Source organism: Ciconia boyciana, chromosome 1 (assembly GCF_034638445.1).
Source record: "Ciconia boyciana chromosome 1, ASM3463844v1, whole genome shotgun sequence".
NCBI classification, from domain to species: domain Eukaryota; kingdom Metazoa; phylum Chordata; class Aves; order Ciconiiformes; family Ciconiidae; genus Ciconia; species Ciconia boyciana.
Genome location: NC_132934.1, coordinates 195,487,918 through 195,508,755, shown reverse-complemented (window position 1 = coordinate 195,508,755; position 20,838 = coordinate 195,487,918). Strand labels below are relative to the sequence as shown.

Genomic DNA, 20,838 nt, shown 5'->3' with positions numbered 1-20,838 from the left:
CATTGCCTACCCTCTTTTCTCTGAATTATCTTTTTGATCCCATATCTATTTACAAAAACATTCATGCATTTTTAGGTCACTATTGTTCTGCTTTTAATTTCTTTCTACAGTGAGAATAAGGTTTTTTTAACAGAACAATTCTGGCCTGTTTGCTTAGTGCTAGAAACGTGGTTTTCTTCTGAGCTCTCCTACCCCCTTGGAGCCTCAACTTTGGGTTATAAAGTTCCCTTTGGGACAGAGGCAGGACAATTTACTGGATTTGGTGAACTTCTTAGGTGCCACAAGAGAAGAATGCAGAAAATTATGTTCAATAGGTGGAATACATAGTTCTGTAATGCATACAGCATTACCACAACCTTTCTTATACACTCAACTATGAAACTGAATTTTATTTCAGATTGTGCTACTATACAAGGAACAGGCCTTGAATCTTTATATTGATTCAGCTTTGTTCCGTAGCAGATGACCAGGTATTTGTTGGTGATCTGTAACATGCACTAAAATGTGGTTTTAGCCTTTTCCAGATTTTCAGGACAATCCGCCTTCATATGCATGTGAACATACTGTCAGTAATAGCATTTCAGCCATGGTTCTTCTGTGCTCCTCAGACATCCACTCAGACAGTGGAATATGGCTTCCCTGGAGCATATCACTGCGCCTTCAGAGAGTTTCACTTTTCTATACAAACATTCTCTTAAGGCAAACCACTCTTTTGTATGGTTATCGCTTTTAGTTATAAGGCATATTTCAAATTATTCTGGCAATGTACTTTTTCTCTAAAATATTCCCTGAAAATTGAATCATCCCAATAAGTTGCCTCCACTTCATGTTCCCTCGAGGTGTATTCTACAAAACAACCCTTAAAATCAGCTTCTGTTTTGGCAAAGCGTGTTTGACAAGCAAAGTATCATGGCAGGAAATTATTACATGTATCACAAAGAAACTCTGATCATACAAGTTATATTTGTACCTGGATGTGCAAAGAGAAGTCAAGTAATGATAGGCATTCAGACTTCTGCTTCTTGATATTACCAAGATTAGAGATAGAAGAATCCTTCTTAGAACATCAGTATCGTACTTTTACTAACGAAAGATTGTTCTCAGCAATATGTTTTCTACTAATGTATTTGACAAGTCATAAATTATACAACCAGAAAAACCATTGTGTCATATAATCTGTTCTCCTCATAGAGCAGGCTTTATAGCTTTTCTGAATTAATTTCTGTTTGAGCTAAAGCACATCTTAAAAAAAAAATCCCAATTTAAAATTTCCACTAATGGAAGAATCAGCACCAGCCTTAATAGCGTTCTGGCAGTTAATTTCCTTCTCTTTGTGTTTAACTTCTTTAATGCATTTGTCTAGTTTAAAATTCCAGACATCGGATGTTACTGAACGAAGAGCTCTCTGTTAGCAAATTTCTGTTCCTCATATTCATGCTTAGCAGGCATGGAAGTCATCTCTCCTAACTTTCAGGCATCCTCAGTGTTTATATGACAACTGACATAGTCAAGCCTGGCTTTCCTGATAGCCAGTGGAGAGAAATACACACTTTCAGGGTAGAGTTCAGATGAGCTGCTTTAGACGTGTTTATTACGAGGTAATGAGTCACACCTTGGAAGTGCCTGAGTGCTTGTGTTGTCTAAAAAGGCATTTTGGGTTGAGTGATTCCATGTAAATATGCTTTGCAAATAGATGCCATTGTAGGTGCAATAGGTGCAAATTCCGGCCATTAGAGGCTATGATTAAATGACTGTGTAACTTTCTCATGGTCAAACAAAACTAAGCTTTAAGGCAAGTTTTCCAGTCATTAGTTATAGTTGCCCTTCCTGAATGTCCTCTAGTTCATCAGCATCTTTCTCAATTTGCAGACACCAGAACAGGATTTAGTATCCAGCAATGTTTGCAGAGACACTGGCAGTGAAGCAGTAGAGCTTTCCTGCTTTTGCTTTTGTTTATCCTGCTTGAAAAGGCTCTCCATGGCTCTTCAGGTCACAAGAATAGCAGCCTGTTTTCGACACATTAGTCATCCTGGTCTCAGGCCTTTTTTCATAATCGGTGCTTCCCAGGAATAGAAAGCCTTATTCTGTCTGTGTGGCATGCGTTCTTTGTCTCTGGCTATGCAATTCTCCATAGGTTAGAATTAATATCTCATATATTCTTTGCTTGCATTTAGTTTCCAAAATGCTATTCAAAGTAGAAGGACCTTTTTACTATTTTTCCTGTCTACCACTCTTAATTTGTGTTTTGCCTGTAAACTTTATAGAAATGTTTTTGGTTTTCTTTTATGTCATTAACAGTAAGGATAAATAGTACAGGGCCAAGAACTGGTCTCTGTATCTCCACTAGAAGTACTTTCATTAAGGTGTGATTCTCCCTTAAGCCATGTTGAGAAGTATCTGTTTTTGTATATATAGCTTTTAACCTATTTTTGTTGTGAACATTGATTTTTTTGGTTTTCATTTTACAGTTTGGTAAGATACCAATCCAATTGCCAAACAGAAATATAAGACTACACTTTTAACCTTGCTAACCAAATTTATAATCTTGTAAAAAGATAGTTAGTTTAATAAAATCTACTTTCCATAAACCTATGCTTATGGTGTTGTATTATTACACTTTGGTTCTTTATTAATCAAATGCAGCCATTCGTGGATGAACATCACACCAACTGTGTTGTGGTTGCATGGATTGTCCTTGCTGACATTTTAAGAAAACCTGGTACAACATTAGTTTTGTCCCAGCCCTCAGGAATACTGAATTTCCCTTCGAATATCCCGTAAAAGGAATATTTTTATTATTTTCAGATGTAATTAGGCTATTCAGTTTTTCTAAGGAGTTACTCTGTTTTCTCAGTGTTTAAGCTGTTTATTTGGAAAATCCAATGTTAAACTTAGGATTCTTTCTTTATTTTCATAACTAACTGATGCAGAGTTCATCTCTATAGGTGCCTGTTCCTCTCCAAATTTAATAACGTATTTCTGGCAGTCACTTATTCCAAAACATTTCGACATTTCATTTGATGGAAGGAGTTTTCAGTCATGGCTCACTGACCAGCATGAGAGCAATGTCCTGTCCATGTTGTGTTTGGTATTTGCAACTGTCTGGTCATACAGAAGGTCCCTCGGACAGCAGCTAAATTCCATGTGCTTCATTCATCTGTTCAAGTGAAAGTTTTTCAGTAGGCAGCTGTACTCAAGCCAAACTTTCAAAAACCTTCACTGAGTTCATGTGGATGGTAAAAAGTAATTATCTTGTCCCTGCTGGTTTTCTATTTTAGAGTCACCACAAGAAATATTTATGTCCTGGAGTCTGAGTCTAGCAAAGCAGCAAACATTTACATTTGCCTTTAGGACTGTGGCTAAGAAACAAGTGAAGTCCACTTTCAAAGAAAGAGTTGTTAATGTAATGTTAATAAAGGGTTACCAGACACTATAGCATCATAATGGTGTGTGGCTGATAAAAGATAACGCATCTGTGTTGGATTGTCTGTAAGCAAAGAGGCCAAGTAGCGTTTAATTTAATATAGAAAATAGACAATGTTGTGAGTGTGCTGCTGCAGCCAGTATTAAGTAATGACAATAATGATTCAATCAGACATAGAGTAGGGGATTGATAATGATAATTATTAATCCAGATTTTGGCTGCAAAATTTTTTATCTCAAAATTTTTTCTTTGTATAGATGTTACTTTGTATGCTCCACTGCAGAGGGAAACCTGAATGGATGTCTGACTTATTTGCATGTTAGTCTTTATTCACAGAAATCTCTCCTGTGGTTTCATCACAGAAAGCTTCACAGAATTCTGTAAAAGTCTTCTTGGTCTATGAAGGTTTAGCTTGCCAGTTCACAGTGCCAGCTTGTGGCGTGGTTTACTCCTGGTATTGTGCCATTTTCCACCCACACGAGCAAGGGTGTGAATCCTAGCCAGCAGCAGCTGAAACGCACCACAATGCAGTGCAATCTGTACAAGACGCTCTTGAAGAGTTTACAAACTTAAGAGTGAGAGTCATCTCTTATAACCTTGGATGCATATCTTTGTTGTCAGTTCTCCTTCAGTAATCAGTGACAAGTGATAGGCACCTCTAGAAAGTGGTTTATTCTGTCTTAAGCTAAGAATCTAAGAGGAATATGATGAATCACCTAGAAATGTCAGTCTCTCTTCATTTCCTCTACTTGGAGCCTAGATGGCTAGATTAAATTTGATATTTGGCTTGTATGTGGCTAAATTTGAACCTTTCCCTAAAAGGCAGACATAGAGTAGATCAGGTGCATCAGAAGATGAGGTCAGGGAAGCAACTACAGTTTTAAAGATTTTTCTTCAACCTGGTGCTACCCTTTGAAACATAACTAAACGTGACATCATATTTATTATGGCATGAAATAAGCAAAACTCTTTAGGAAATCAATACTGAGCCATTGAATAGTGTTAGGTCAGTAGGACTGTTCAGACCATGCAATTTCAAAGGGAAATGAGCTACAGCCTGTTTCTTTTTGTGCATCGGTAATAAAATACCACTTATGTTTGCACAAGTGCATTACAGCACGCTCGGGTTTTCATTCGTATGTGTACATAGCACAGAAGCCACGTCATACATAACTGATGCGCTGTTTTCATTCCAGTGAAACACATGAGTTTTTAACAGCATGAACTAACATTTGTCAGTGGTTTGGAAGAGCAAGTGTGGACAAAGAGACAACAAAAATTCAGGGAAGGTTCTGGTTCTGACACCTGAGGTAGCTATTGAAATTGGAATAGGACTCAGATGCAAGCATTTAATGTCTTTCTGTAGTAAAAAATGAACAGTTTAATTATCTTTTAAAAATTCCATATTATCCAGACTCTGACAGTTTTATTGTAAATCATTTAAGGAGAAAAGGAAAAGTATACTCTCTCCCAGAGAAAATGTGTAGGGTAGATGCAGGTCACATCCTTCCTGTTTGCTGGTCCCTCTTTTGGAAGTAGCTATTCCTTCTCGTTTGGACTTTATTTAGCCTTATGCTTCCTCGGCACTTTTCCAAGTTCCCTAAAAATAATTCTTCCGCTAACACCCATCAACCACAAAACAACAGGAATATCTTCATCTCCCTGTCTCTGAAAAGGAAAGCAAACCCAACAAAACATCTGTCTAAAAATCTTATAGGAAGCTATTTTCTGATCCAATAAATAATGGAGGCTAGCTTTTCCCCCTAGTACATAAAAAAGTATAAAAGAGGAGTATGAACATCTCTATTTAAAATCAAATGTATTTTAAGCTCTATATGAGCCCAAAGAATTTCTGGCATATTTTCAGAAATAAACCATTTCTTTGTTTTAATTTTTTAAAAATCAGTTAATCTACGCATCTGAAAATTATGATCTGAATATATCTTTCCACCCTTATTTGGAGGGGGTTTTTTTGGGAATAACTAGCAAAGATAACAAAACTTTTGAAGTCATCTAGAAAAGATACCAAGATTTTCAAAGTATATTGTTAATCTCAAGTCAGCCTTCAACGAGGCAGCATGTCATTACCATATAAAACACAGAAACTGAGAAGTATTTATGTTTAATTTCGATCCCACCAGAAGCAACACAGATGTTTCCTTTAGTGAGAAGTCACCCCCAAATGGAGCACTCAAGTGGCAATTGAAAACTGTTTTGGAATTGTCCACAAGATTTCCCATGTCATTTAGCTTTTTCAGTCTTTAATCTTATAATAAACCAAGCAAATTCTAAAACCGACGCAGCTAAAAATCTTTATGTTACATGCCTAGATTCCCACGTATCTTCAGCACAGTGGTATATGTAAACAAGAAAATAATGATCTAGAGGAAGAGGAACAGAAAAATAAATGGTGAGCAAAGAGAATGGGCAGGATGGAGAACTGCTTTCCTGCCTCACTCAGGTGTCTTGCAGGGATCTGAGATAAGAACCTAGGGAACGTTGTTAAGTTGCTCAACTCCTGACCTGCAGCTTAGGAGAAAGAGAGAGGGAAAATCTACATCTTACAGGATCATACTTACTAGGAGCTTTGCCAAGTCAGTGAAAAGGACTTTAGAAAGTGGATGGACGTATATGACAGGATTTCCTGTTTGTTTGTTTGTTTGTTTTGGCAGTCGTCATTCTTGAATCCCCTGCGTATGGACACACAGTCTCTTGCAAGAGGAGAAAATGTGTTTCACCCACTGCTTTCCTCTACGGGGTCTCTTATCAATTACCCTTCTCTTGCACAGAATAGCAGTGCACATCTGAGGATTACAAAGCTTAACACCTACCTGCCAGCAGCTGGGATGTGAGGGCCAGAAGGTTGCTAGTGGCTAATAAAGCCAAACCGACAGTTTTAACCTTTCCAAGGTACCAGGCTGAACAAGATCCTTAGCTTCAAAGCTAACAGGCCCTTCACCACATGCATCCATCTCAAATAAGACCTGTCAGTGTGTTTAAGGACTGTTCTAATGTTTCCCTGAGCTCAGGCAAAGATATCTGTATTAAACTGTTTATTTCCTAATGGGGTTTATCTCATAAGATGGCTGCTTCGTAAGCATCTCTGCGTGGAATGAGCATTTGAGCTTTGTAGATGTGCAGAGAAGAGCATCACCCACAAGTGGTATTTCAGCATCCATCAGGCCTACGTAGTGACCATATACTTATTTTCATGGATGCTGCATTTTGTTTCTATCCTGCAGAGGACTGGATCTGATTGTTAAGAAATTACCACATCTGGGACTTGTTCTGAGGCTCCATTCTGCAAATCATTGTTCACCCCTGGATTCAGGGGAGTGCAGAATGGATTTACGACAAGGAGTTAGCCATAATCCCTGAAATGTTCAGTCTCACTGAGGATATCATATGGTCTGTTTTAGGCCTGCTGTTTTATAACATACCTGAAGATACTGACAATAAATTGAAGAATGTCATGCCTGTGCACATGCACACACACGAAGTTCAAGCCTCCTTTTTCTCAGCTAGAGTAATTGGGTTGGCCAAAGCTTACACTTTATCGGCAACCCTGGCACTTCTTAGTGGACGCACTAATTCATCTCCTGTTTTCTGGCTTTGCTGTTCCTTGTATTTACATAGAATTTACACTCTCTTGTTGTGGTAAAAGGAATAGAAAGTTTGGAGAAGGATCGACCAACCAAGTCTACAGGGGTTGGAACTGTCTTCTGTAGTTCAACAAGTATTCTGAAAAGAGTGGAATAAATATATCTAAACCTGGGAACAGCATTTTTTACTAAGTCTTCGCACAGAAATAATTTAAAATGTTGGTCTTATCTCAGTTAAATCTGTGACGAAATCCTGGAATGCCTTTATCACTGAAAATACCTCCTTCCTTTCTCTTCCCCCATGCCATTTTACACAAATGACTCTCCCGAGGCATGTCTCTCTAAAGAAATGGAAGAATCTGGAATTTATAAATTAGCCTTTTCTCCCTTAGTGTTTCAGTATAATCAAGTAGTTTGAGAATTTCCATTTGGAAAAGCTTAGGCCATCTCTCACCACCTTTTTCGAAATCGTCCCAAATCTGTTATTGCCTTCAGACTTGTTTTCAGAATGAGCCATTTTTTCTCTAGAATCTTGAACTTCTTTCATACTTTTCCTCACTGACCTCACGGCCTCTTTCATTTTATCTTCTAGACTAGATAGTATTTCCTCTGGCATAGGGATTTACATGCTATGCCCAGACTTTTGTTTTGCATTGAATTGTTGGGTTTTATCTTTGTTACATTGCAGACCATCTATCTAATTGGTCAACCAAAGTAACTCTTCCTGAAGAACCCTGTATTTGGATTAAATAGGCTTTTGAAAGACAGAATGAGTTGGGATAGTTTTATGTCATGTTCTTGTGTCAAGACAGCTGCACAGAATAACCTAGTGTCTTCTCCCAGTAGTTGCTTGAACAACAGTTTTAGACAGAGTGTTCAGAGTCTGGAGTTTTAAAATACAAGTTCACTGAGATTTCTCTTATGTGTAGTTTTGGAGACAAGTTTGTTCTGCTAAAAGGGAAAACATGTTTGAGCTTTTTGCAATATAGAGTCTCTCATACATTCTTATTGTCTGTGTGTGCCTGTATCTACCGTCTGAGTCTACATACTGCTGCCAGTGAGTGAATTTTTCACTGCAAAGAATTCCCTCACCTGCAAATGAGCCTTCACAGGGAATCACGTTCATGCGATATGAGTATTTGCCTACATGTTTTGTTTACTGCTTGTTTTACATTTTTATTAAAATAGAGGAAGCTTTGCAGCAGTACATTCAGTTAAGTGTAGTATCAAAGCTCCACAGTTGATACTCTCTGCCTGGAACATACATATGCAAATGGTAATTACAGATCTCTCCATCCCTAGGAGAATGCATGCCAGCCTCACTACAGTTGGAAGTGTAAATGGTTTCCAGCGCTAAAGACAGAAAGCTATGTCTGCAATGCTATTGCTTATGGCAGATTCATACAGCAGCTTTTATATGGACCTTAGAAATTGCTATAGGCCATACAATCAAGTTTTCTTACATTTATTTTAATAATTAGTTCGAATTATATTTAAGTAGCATGCAGTTGAGAAGAGGGGAGGAGTATCTTAAAAAGGGTATATTTACTCCCTGGTTTATCAAGTATTTTAATAAAAAATGTAAAATAAGCAGTAAACAAAACATGTAGGCCAATATTCATATTGCATGAAATTGATTCCCTGTGAAGAGTAAGGCCAACACCGGTACCACCATAACTTACACTTTTAGTTGCCAAATAGTCTGGATGTGGGACTCAGATGTACACTGAATTCTTCCTGGTCTTTCATTTCTGAGTGTAAATCCTCCTAAGAGAGGATCAGAAACACAAAAAGATCAGACATTAGTAGCATCAATTGCTCATCATAAAGTCCTGTACTTTAAATAAATGTATTTCCTATCATATGTATTGCAAGTCACTAATATTATGTTTTATTGGTTAACTTTATGCCTTTATGGTTATTTTTTGTTGAAACATGCAAATGAAATATGAAAATAATGCTTACATTAAAATAGTGCTACTACCACATCTTACTAATATGCTGGAATAACATTTTCCTTGGGAATCTTACAGTTTCTTTCACCTAGATAAAAATGGATCTGCTAGACTTTTAGTTTGTTTCTTTCAGCAAAAGTTTTCCTTGAGTTTTGTTCTCTTTGTCTATCAAGCTCAAACTAATTGGGAATGTTCTCCTCCAAAGGGTGAAAAAGCCACCTTTTGTTAACCTTGGCACATGTACCATATCCTTGTAAATTAAATTCTTCAAGCTTTATTTAATATTTCTTTTTAATATTATAATTGCAGTTTTAAAACAAAGCAAATTTTCTTAAGAGTTATTTCAGCAGACGTATAATTATCCTTAAGGATATGTGGTTTCTCACTGACTCTTGGCATGGGAAAAGACGAGATACTGCGTTGGTTGTATCACAAGGAATTTAAACTGTGTGTGCTTTTGGCCAAAAGACCTTAGTTACAAAACAAAACCCATCCTGTGTTGTCTCTGTGCTTTGCATTTCTATACTAATTGCTTTCAGCTTGGACTATATGATAATACATGTGTTTGATATGCATGGTTTGTTTATGTCAAACTCCATTATCCTGTCTCATGTTCTTGGAGTGCCTGAAGTAGTTTCGCTAATCTGTCAGCATAGTATGTACTTGTGGATAAATATAGACATGCAGCCACTCTGTGAGTGGTCATCATCATATGCTGAAGCTAAAAATTACCCCTTTGGTTATGGAAAGGCTGATCTGATCCAGAGGCCTGCTCTAGCTCACACACTGTAGGTCTTCAGCACTTGTCTATTAAAAAACAAACCGAAAAAAACTAAAAGAAATGTCTGCCTCAATGCTGAAAATTTTATAGTGAGGTATGAAACAGGATTATGAAACAACTAATTTCCTTTTCAATTTTAGTTAGAAAAGGATTCTAACTTTTCTAACTGAAGGAGTAGAACATTTCAGGTATTCACAGGCTCATGGATATTACAGTAGCATGTTGGAGAAAATCCAGTGTGATCGGCTTTATAAAGGGGCTCGGTAGGTACAAATACATGTTTTGGTTTGTGCTATTAGTTTGTTCATTGTTGCTAAAGTGTATATTTTACACAGTTAACTAAAAAACCGCAATCTCTGTTTCTTCTGCTTAAAGATACTGAAAATTCAGTAACTGTGTTTGGCTGAAGTTGTATCCAGCGTAGCACAGACTCTTGGCTTGTGCATTACGATCGTTCTGTTGTTTTGCTTCATCTCAGAGCTTTCAGAGAAATACCTGTAGTGTAAATCATAGCAGAGAATCTCTTATGATAATTTAATTTTGTACTCATCCCCATTATCAGCTTAGTGAGTGTATGTGTGTTAAAACTACTGTGTTTTTTTACAACTATGATCGGGGAAATGATCAATACAGGAAAAAAATTAGCAGTGATTTTCGTTCAGTAATCCCTTCTGTGGCAATAGTATGTGATTGTGGTGACAACCATATGTGATATTGCATTGCTACTTCCATATTTACTCCTTGTTTTTAATTTTCTAAGAATACATAACATTGAGAAAATCTTATGGTTATAGCCCGAACTAAATGAAAATATTCTGTAGGAAAAGAGCATCATTTGAAATACAGCTTATTGCAGATACAGTAGAAAAATAGGGAACATATCTTGGAAACAAAAAAATGGGTTGTTTGAGAGAAGTAGCCCTCAGGCAGAATTTCACCCCAAAATGGTACAGACATCTTCTCATTGATCAAGCACAGTTAATCTTTTTTACAGATTTTCCTAGGATAGGAGCTTTAAATGTGTATACAACTTTCTAAAACTGACCTACAGATTTCCTGCTATTGCAAGGCCCTTAGGCATCAGGGTTACCATGGTCTCCTGCACGTGCATCACCATTCATTCTCCTTGGGAATGAGCTACTACTTTTCTCTAGGTGAAGGGTTTAATTTAATGCGGTACTTGTGTGGTGACCAGTACCCTACAGTATGTTAGGAGTTCAAACTAAATGTTTCAGTGGTCCATTCTCGTACTTCTCTTTGTAGAACATTATTGTTTTGAAATCAGACAGTAAAAACTTAATTTGTCATGAAATCAATATTTAATATTGAGTATAATCCCTTCCTCCCACCCCCACCAGTTATCTTTGCATAAACCCATACAAACTATATGTGGTGATTTCTCAGGTAAAAAAATGTGCGTTTTATTTAATGGGGCAGCATTTCACTGGTATAGATGGCAAAAATGGACACATCCTTTTTATTGCTATTTTTAAGGCCCACATTATAATGTGTCAGCATAAAGGGACCAATCATGAATGACTTTAATGCAGCTGGTTTTAAAATTTTGAGTCCTTCATTTCCAGTTTTATGTCTCAGAGGGAACTTTTTTTTAATGAGCTTTGTAGGGCTCTCAGTCTAGGAAAAAGGAACGATATTCTGTTAAAGCTCATACATCATCAGTATAAATGTCAGCGATAGTCTAGTCACTGGGACAGATTTTTGCAATGCAAATATCAAGCATATGCAAATGCTTGAGATAATGGAACTGAAATGATGCATTAGAAAGCCAAACCTGTATATAATAGTTCGTGACCAACCCGTGATCAACTCAGAACCCTCACGCTGTTGGCAATGTTAACATCCACACTGAAGATGCTTATATGGAGTTAGCAGCCACAAAATGATCTTTTAAAAATTTGAACTAAATCAGTGTCATATGTCAGTCATTTCTATAACTGCTGTAATTGCTGTAGCAATGATAGATGTTAACTCCCAGGATATCCTTTTACTTTCCTTTGGGGGAAGGGCTGTACAGTCCTATATTTAAGAGAAGAGCTAGAATAAAAATTTTTGGTGCACTGACAAATCTCACAAATAATTGCATTTCTCTATTACAGTGTGCAAATAATTGATTTTTCAGTTAGATGTCTGGAAAAAAAAATTAGATCAGCCTGTGTCACAAACCTAACAGCATCATTGTTAAAAGGCTTCCTACTAACAATGACTATGTGGATTTAAATTTCAGTCTCAAAATCCGGGCTGAATGCCACGATGATTGAAGATAAGGGTGGCAGCTCCCAGGTAGTGTGACTAGGGTTTCCTAACTTAATTTCGTAAGGATGTGGGGTGTGCATGATCTCACACACTGCCTTCCTTCCATCCCTCCTGCACGACCCTTCATAGTGAATTTTGAACTTAGTAGCCAACTGAGGAAATTGCCTGAGGAACAGAAGGCAAGTTTGCATTTGACCAGATTCCTACAGATTCCTTGAGGAGGGAGCCTGGGATGGTTGTGCTGGCCAGAGCCAAGCGGGCGGCCCAGCCCGGGTGTGTTTAGCTTGGCAGAGGCTTGTTGGTGGGCAGCCTGCCTGCCCGGCCCCGGGCACGGAGCTGGGGAGGGAGCTTGGGAACGGCTGGGGGAGCTTGGGATGATGACAGGGGGAGGGCAGGGCTTTTACTGCGCAAAGGACACAAATGCTTAAGAAAATTGGTTTCACTGCTCACAAAAAAACGTTTTTCCTAACTAAGCACTTGGCAATCAGACTGATTTCATGGATAGTTGTGAGCCAGTCAAAACCACACATTTGGCAAATATATTAGTGATTGTGAAAATATTGTCTGACTCCTTCCTAAAGCTATTTGTGGAAAAATTTCCATTACCTAGTATATTTGATAGTCCATATAAATTTGCATCTGATCCTTTGCATCCCACTGTCTTCATGCTTAAACTTCAGGACAGCCTAGGTGATGACAGGAGAGCAGTAGTGCTTACACTCTTCTCTGGTGGCTCTTTTTTCATTACATTGAAGTAGGTTATTATTCAGAACAACAGTGTATTTTTAGAAGCAGTTTTGTATAATATAAATGTAAAACTGTTCAATACACTTGGATTTATGCAAAGAGTCATAATGCCAACAAAACTCCGTGATTATGCTTTTGCCCTCAAAAATCAAGTGAAACTTTGCAGGAAACAAATCTAGCAGGAAATACCTATCGGAGTGGAAGAAGTGGTGCTGCTGTGCTAAAGAGTGATGGCATACCTTATCAATCACCTTGCAGAATAATAGCTACATGAACAAAAGCATTTCTGTCCTGCATTATAGCCATACAACGGACCTCTAAACTTTGATTTTTCTGAAAGAAAATACGTTCTCTTTTCTCCAATGCATGTTTTTAATTTTTCAACACATGAATTTGGGGTCTGATTCTGCCACATTGTGAATACTCTCAAACTATAATGTAGTCTTTGGGATTTAGTTTTTTTATTTTTTTTACAGCAATGAAGTGTTAAAGTATTCAGAAAAGATCTAATTTATTCATAAAATCTCATTTATTCATAAAACAATCTCATGTAATTAATAGTTGACAATTACTTTCAGTGTAGTTGCAATTCTGTTCCTCAAAAGGAAGGGCTGAAGGCATCCATCATGGTAGTTCATTCTTCTTTCTTTCTTTCTTTGCAACTTGGATGCAACATACAATGTAACCCTCTGGAATGCAATGCTATGGGGAAATGCTATAATGATATTAGTTCACAATATTTTCCACAGTTTGTATTGCATTAAAGCACCTCTGTCCCAATCACCAGCAGTGCTGACAGCTGTTACGACATTACATTGCATTCAGAGTGGCTAGTGGCTGGTCTTCCCAGTGTCAACTTAATTTGCTACTTTTAAAGTCTCTGGCAAAGCTAACAGAGGGTGCTACCAGTACCTGCCTGAAGACCAGACATGACTTTTATTGCCCATAAGAGCTAAGCCTGAGGATTTTGTTTCAGAAGTTTTATGTGTAGGATGGTAATATTTGAATTAATTAGGTTTTGTTTCATAGTACTTCAATTTATTTTTTCTTCAGTTTACCAGAAAAACAGTAGGAAGAGCTAAACCTAGTACATAATATCTTGATATTAGTTATGGGGAATTCACAGAATCATGGCATAATTTAGATTGGAAGGGATCTCTGGAGGATGATTAGTCCAACCTCTGCTCACCAACTAGAGACGGTTTCTCAGGGCCTTGCCCAATCAAGTTTCAAGTATCTCCAAGAGTAGAATTTCTACTCTATCTGTTGACAGTACCAGTGTTTGATCACCACCTCACAGTGGAAATTTTTTCCATCTATCTAATTGGAATTTCCTGCATCCGATTAGTGTCTGTTGCCTCTTGTCCTGTCAATGTGCTCAAAGAAGAGTCTGGCTCCATCTTTGCTATATCCCATTAGGTAGCTCAAGACTGCAATAAGATCTCCCCTTAGCCTTCTCTTCTTAAGGTTGAACCAGTCCAGCACTCTCAGCCTGTACTCACGTAGCAAGCACGTAAGCCCCTGACCATCTTCGTGGTCCTCCCTTGGCCTTGCTCCAGCATAGGAATGTCATTCTTGTATGGGGGAGCCCAAAACTGGGCACAGTACTCCAGATATGATCTCACAAGTGCCAGATGGGACTGTAGGGTTTGGTACTTTCAGAAAAACTAATACATAATGAACATTTTTTGGCCACGGAAAGCATTTCATGTCTGACTCTTAGTATAAGATTTATACTGGTGAAATGACATTGTTTTTAAAGGAGTCATTCTTGATTGACCTCAGTATAAATGAGAGGAAAATCAGTCCCTTTACAACTCACCTTAGTCAAAAGATCAGACTCCTGACTTTTGTAAGGATAGGTCAGTTTGAATAGCAATAAAGAATAAACTTGTTATTTGACAACTGAGTTACAGATCTGGCCTACAAGATAAAGAATAAGAAATGAGGGTGTTATTCAAACAGTTAAGTGCCAGCAAGTCTTACCATGTAAAAAAAGAGGATTGAGTGTGCACTGCATAGTAAAGAGTACTCAATTTTCAAACGTAAGATTTCATCTTTGATTTCTTCTTCCAGTCTAGATTATGTAAGTTTTACCTGTAACTATACCATGGAAATTGTATTTATGTATTGTGTATTTCTTTGATTATCAACTAGTCTCCAGTTTTGCTTTGACAGTATAGTGGGCCACTGGAAAAGTTAAACCATGTTGAATACCCACAAGTAAATGTGCCTTTTCTACATTTCAGCTTCTCCAGTTGGTAACGGATATATCAAGCCACCTGTCCCACCTGTTTCTGGTACACAGAGAGAAAAAGGACCTCCAGCCATGTTGCCTATCAACATTGACCCAGACAGTAAACCAGGCGAATACGTCCTGAAGAGCTTGTTTGTTAACTTTACTACTCAGGCTGAACGCAAGATTCGCATCATCATGGCAGAGCCTCTTGTGAGTAAAAAGAAACTAAGTATATATGTACTTTACTTTGAATTTATTTTTAAATCAGGCTTGCTTGCCATGCAATGCAGAATATTTTGCTTGTCATCTGCGTTGGAGTTTGATAGTGTTTCCCAAACTGTAAGATACGCTACTATGGCAATTAGAAGGTTGTGGGAGAGGACAGAAGTATGCAAGATATGCCAAAGGGGTGACATGAAAAGGAATGAATATTTTATTTCTATTTGCAATATGGGCACGTTAATGTGATTGAGAGGCAGAAAGGGTGTCAGCCAGCATAGATTTCACATCTGGGAGAGTGCTCACTGGAGTCAAAATAGATTAGAAAATGCTGAAATATGATAAAAACAGTATTTCTAAATATTACCGGTTGTCAGCTAAAACATGAAGATGAATAGCACTGATGGTTCTTATTTTAGTTCTGACAGTGGTAGGTTTCATAATCTAACAAAGTGCTATAGCAGCTATTTTCCATATATGAAAAAGCATGCAGCATCTGAAGAAGGAGCTACATTACAAGGTCTTGCACAGTCAGTGAGAGAGCCTTAGTTATTTATATTTTAGGCAAATCTAACATACAAGTATGTCTGTTGCAAATTGTCTTATGTAACTGAACTTCTGGGAGTCTTCTATTTTAACTTGAGACTACATTTTATATACATTCTTGTTATTTTGATTAGGGAAGAATAGTTCTGTAACCTATATTTTAGTTCTGACAAGGTAAAAATAAAAAAATAAATAAAAATAACCAGGAACCTGTATTTCTGACCTGTAAGGGAATTTTTATAAAATCTTATAACATTTTTGTTATAAAGCACAGTATAGAATACTTAGTTCAGCTCCCCATTTTCAGGTCTGGATATTCTGAACAGTAAAATTAAGATTGTCTTGATTCTGATGGCATCTGTTTAGCTTTGTGTCTTGATTTAGATTCAGAAGCATTTGATGCTTGGAAAGTTTTTCCAGACTTTCCTCTGAAGTATTAGGTAGATGGAAGATGACAGAAATATCTTACACAATTTGGAAATAACACAAAAAAGCTAACAGGAAGGAATATTTTGGCAAAGATCCAGTTTCTTTCATGAGTCCCCCTCCAAATGGCAAAAAGTAGAATAAACTGACAGTCATAGTGTAGGTCCTTTAAAAAAAAATGCCAGCAGCTATTTATTACCATCCAGTCTTCATGTGATGCACAGTGAGCATCTTTAAAATTTTAAGACAAAATGTGTTGTAAAATTACTTGACAAGATCAGGGAAACAACAAAAAGACCAGGACTGAGAATATGATTTCCTTGCGGCACCTCTGTTACTCTTAAACACTAACCTCTGCATTTTCATGTAATATTTCAGACATAGATATGAACCAGTGACCCTGATTTGTTCCCATTTCACCTTTTATTAAGATGATTTTGAGTTGCTGTGTGTTGATATATTATTTTTGTCACTTTGTGAAACTATGAATATCTGAATGTTGATCTTATCTTATTCCAGAGGTTGTTCAGTGAAATTTTATTTGGTAAATTCAACGTAGAATGTAAAAATATGACAAGACTGGAATGTCACCTTCTTGTCAGCATTTTCAGAACGTATTTCTTACAGGGGTCTAACCGTGGGACACTAACAATAATTCAATGACATACTCACATCCTATTAATACTAATATGACTTAGAAGTCATAGCATGCTGCTATTTGAGGGTGACTGTGACAAATGTGTAAGCAGGCTTTTGTAGACATTCAGTCAAAATGATCTTGAAATAATTAGGTTGTAATGAAAGAAGGGACAAGAGAAAATGGCAAAAATTATTCTGGAATAATGGCTAAGAATTTAAGTCCATCCTTTTTGTGGGATAGCTGTTGGATGTTTAGCAGCTTTGTTCCTACATTTCTACTCTAGTGACTAGAATTGTGACCAGGAAGTCCCAGGGATTTGCGAGACAAGGATTATAAATTGGTGGTGCAGAGCCACCCTTTGGCCTTTTTTCACAATAGGTAGTCAAATGGTGAGCTCTTTGAAGATTCTGTTCTAATTAAACTCAAACATACTTCAAAGAAAATCAAACTTGCAAAGTGCTCCAACACTGAGATGTTTCTAGTTTGAATTCTCTAAGTCATTACAAGATATGACAGTTTAATTTTATAATGAGTGATGAATACTTAAGATATCTTTTAGAGAAGCTAAAATGATCTGTTTATAATATAATTGCTTTTTCCTCTCTTTTATCACAAAGTCTAGCTTAGATTCAAGCTCTGAAGTTACTATGGGATTAAATTAAAGACTTACTGATGTATTTTTTACCTAGATATTTCTTTTCATACACACATTTTTCCTGCTTATCCTTTCTGAGTATCATTACTGTTGTTTTTATGAATTTTTCGCTCAGTTTCTTTGGATTCCATATGCCTGTTTGATATATCCATCTCTTTCTTTTGTGATGTACACAGAACTCAACTGTAAATTACAGTGTTCTGACAACTATGGTGGAAAACCAGGTTTGTGTCCTGCCATGAGTTGCAGATGCTAGCAAGGCACAAAAAATTTTTGCTATTTTCTAGGGCAGCAGTGAAGGGCACGCCACCCACCACCTCCTGCAGTCTCATGAAATCTTGGCTGGGATAACAAGATTCCCGCAGCAGAGAAAGCAGAGGGCAATGTCAGCTACTCCTCCTGCTGCCTTGGCTGTCAACCGAGTATGATTTGACATTTTGGTTACTGGATCTGGCAGTGATCATCATAAAAAATGCACTCCCCAGTTAATATGTTTTCTAGGCATGAATCTAATGTCAACTATCCACTGCTAAGTCTTCAACAAGTCAGAATGGAAACCTTTTGTTTCCAGATTTGATTTTTTTTTTTTTTACTTTGTCTGGAGGATATTTTATTTGGAATTTCAGGTCAATTTTTTCACCTTTTTAGGGTCTCTGAAATATAACAAACATTTCAATAATTACATTAAGTTCACAATTATGTGGCTAATTTTTAATGATTAAACTACTGTACCCAGATTGTCAAGTTATATTAATCCAAATTAAAGGTATTTGACGGCAGAAGTAATTAAAAAGGATTTTCCAGTTTATAAAATTAAATTCACATAAATGAAATGTAAATAATTGCTTCTTGATAACCTTTAATAATTTCCTTCTTCTTTTCTGTAAATAATTGTTCTCCTTTATAATGAATATTAAGAATTTTTCCTGCAGACCTTTTTTCACAGCTGATTGCATTCATATTTACATTTTTATCAGTTTATATTGTAAATCTTCTTTGCATTGCTTCACTTACAAACACAATTTGATATTTTATTACTGCTTATTTTTTCTCAAGCAGTGGTGACCTTAAAATGAAGCTAGAATGAGGAAGTCAGGGAAACATTTTTGCCAGTTCAAATGATAAACTGTTTACGTATCTTAACACTGTAAGGAAAAAGCCAGAAAATAGTTTCCTTTTTAGGACTGTTGATTATCACTTAGAGTAATAATTCATCCTGTGCATACTGATCAGGCTAATCTTTAAATATGGCTTTCAACAGTACTTACACACAGCTGTAGACATTGATAAAACACAGTGAGCTACAGGCATTGACAGTGGTTAATGGTTAATTTAGCTGTTGGTAAACTTTCATTATGCTTTTCTCCTGCAAGCATCTTCTTTTACTGAGCTTGTCTAAATTCAGGATCTCTCTGAATACTGAACTCAAGAACAAAATTTACTCATTATAGGATTAGGACTATAAGCATATTTATGTATTCTGCCTATAACTTTCTTCTTTTATTAGGTAGGTTTTATCTCACCATTGGAAAAAAACTGAAAGCAATGATGTGGTTGATCCTTGTATATTTATTACTTCCATTTCATTAGAAGCTTGAAGACAGTAAAATACAGACCTATTTCAAAGCAGGGCTGGTGATAACAGACAAGCAGGTGGTAGGAAGACTCTGAAAGGGCAAGAATAATGCAAGTTTGTTTTTGCAAAGCCTGACCAACCAACATGTATGCACTGCTGTCCAATTAGCTTTAATCTAGGCTTCGCTTTCTCTAGGCAGTGCAGAAGAAATATGCTAAGGAGAGACTTGGAAGAAAAGGATTTAGGTTTTTTGGTTTTTGAGGACTGAGCTGTGATAACTAGCAAGATTTATGTAGGGTATAATAATACCAAGCAGTTTTATCACATAGCTGTAATGTAGATTTTTCTGTTTTACATGGACTAAAATTCCAGCTGCATCACATAGGAATGACTCCTTTGTTCTCATCTATAATGAGACACATTAGCATTACATACTTTTTACATTTGAAGTCCTCATGAATAGTTTGACATACACAGGTTCTTCGGACCCTTGTTTATCCAGTGCACAGACAGGAGTTACTATGAGGAACAAGTAATTTAATGGAAAAGAGGAAAGGCAAACTGCCTTGCTCTGTGCTAACTATCCACTCAGTATGTGCATGCCCAGATAAAGGGAAAAGACAACAACTTTATTTGAATAACTTTATGCAAGTATATATTGAAAATGCTGTTCTTTTTTTCCCCATACAAAAAGTATCCTCCTTAGGACCTTCCTCTATAAACCAACTACCAACTTCCATCTACCAACATGCCAGATTCCCATTGTCATCTGTCCCTGTCCACCTCTGTGTCACTCAAGGATTATGCCACTCATCACTAATATATTTCTTTTATTCCACTAGTGTTTGTGGTACTCAAAATTCTGTAAAGCATGTGGGCAGTCCATCCCAACCCCAAGGAGCTCATAGTTCATAATATCATAACTCTGTATGTAACATATCATAACTCTTTATTTCTACTGTACTCTTTATTTAGTATTTCAATGATATATCTAAATATTAGTGGGTTAATTCTTTTAGATTCAGTTGTGACAAATAATAGGTAGGCCATTAAGAATAATTATCTATTATTTCAGTAATTGTCTCTGAAGTACTTAAGATGCTTCTTTATGAAATTCTGCCTCACTTTATTATACTGTGCTGAGGACTGTCCTCTCACCTGTTCATAAGGAAGTGAAAGCATCTACACACCATCTTACTTCAACTACTCAATATTTAACCTGAATATACTATCCTTTTATTGTATGGAGCCCTACAGATCTGTTACAGTGGATGCATTAAGTGTCTTGTTGAATGGACAGATCTATGTCTGTCAGTCATAGGACAGTCTGGAGGACTGAGGACAGTGACTGTCCTCAGGAGAAGGCCCATCTCCTACAGCAAGTGTCAGCTCAGCAGAGTTTCTTTCCTGTAGGTCATTGACCGGATCCTAGGTCAATTTTTTAGACTAACAGTGGTCTCAGTATTTTATTCAGCTGCCAGCCATATCTAAGGACTGAGTTTGATTTCTTTGTGTTTCTGTTTCTTTTTACTCAGACTTTCCAGCAGCTAACTTCTCTGTTTCAGGAAATCAGTTAAGCAGAACAATGGTCTCAGCCATCACTCTTCCCTCCTTCACAAATCGATTTTTTTTAAATTTCACTGGCTCTCCAAGTATAGTCCAGTCCACAAAACCAAGCTCTGCCTGGGAAAATGAAGCCCAAGCTGGGCCAGATCAGCTTGTTCTTTCCCCCAGCAGAGAGAGAGGCAGCTATG

The 20,838-nt window shown here is 37.1% G+C and overlaps 1 protein-coding gene across 5 annotated transcripts in view; it reads left to right on the top strand.

Moving 5' to 3' along the window:
• The window catches only part of FRY (FRY microtubule binding protein), a 256,233-nt gene that overhangs the window by 94,755 nt on the left and 140,640 nt on the right, over nt 1-20,838 (top strand). For all 5 annotated transcript variants that reach the window (XM_072850395.1, XM_072850394.1, XM_072850393.1 and 2 more), the window contains exon 2: nt 15,033-15,232. In XM_072850395.1, coding sequence (XP_072706496.1) covers nt 15,113-15,232 — 120 coding nt within the window. In that variant the 5' untranslated portion in view covers nt 15,033-15,112. The remainder of the gene's footprint in view (nt 1-15,032; nt 15,233-20,838) is intronic.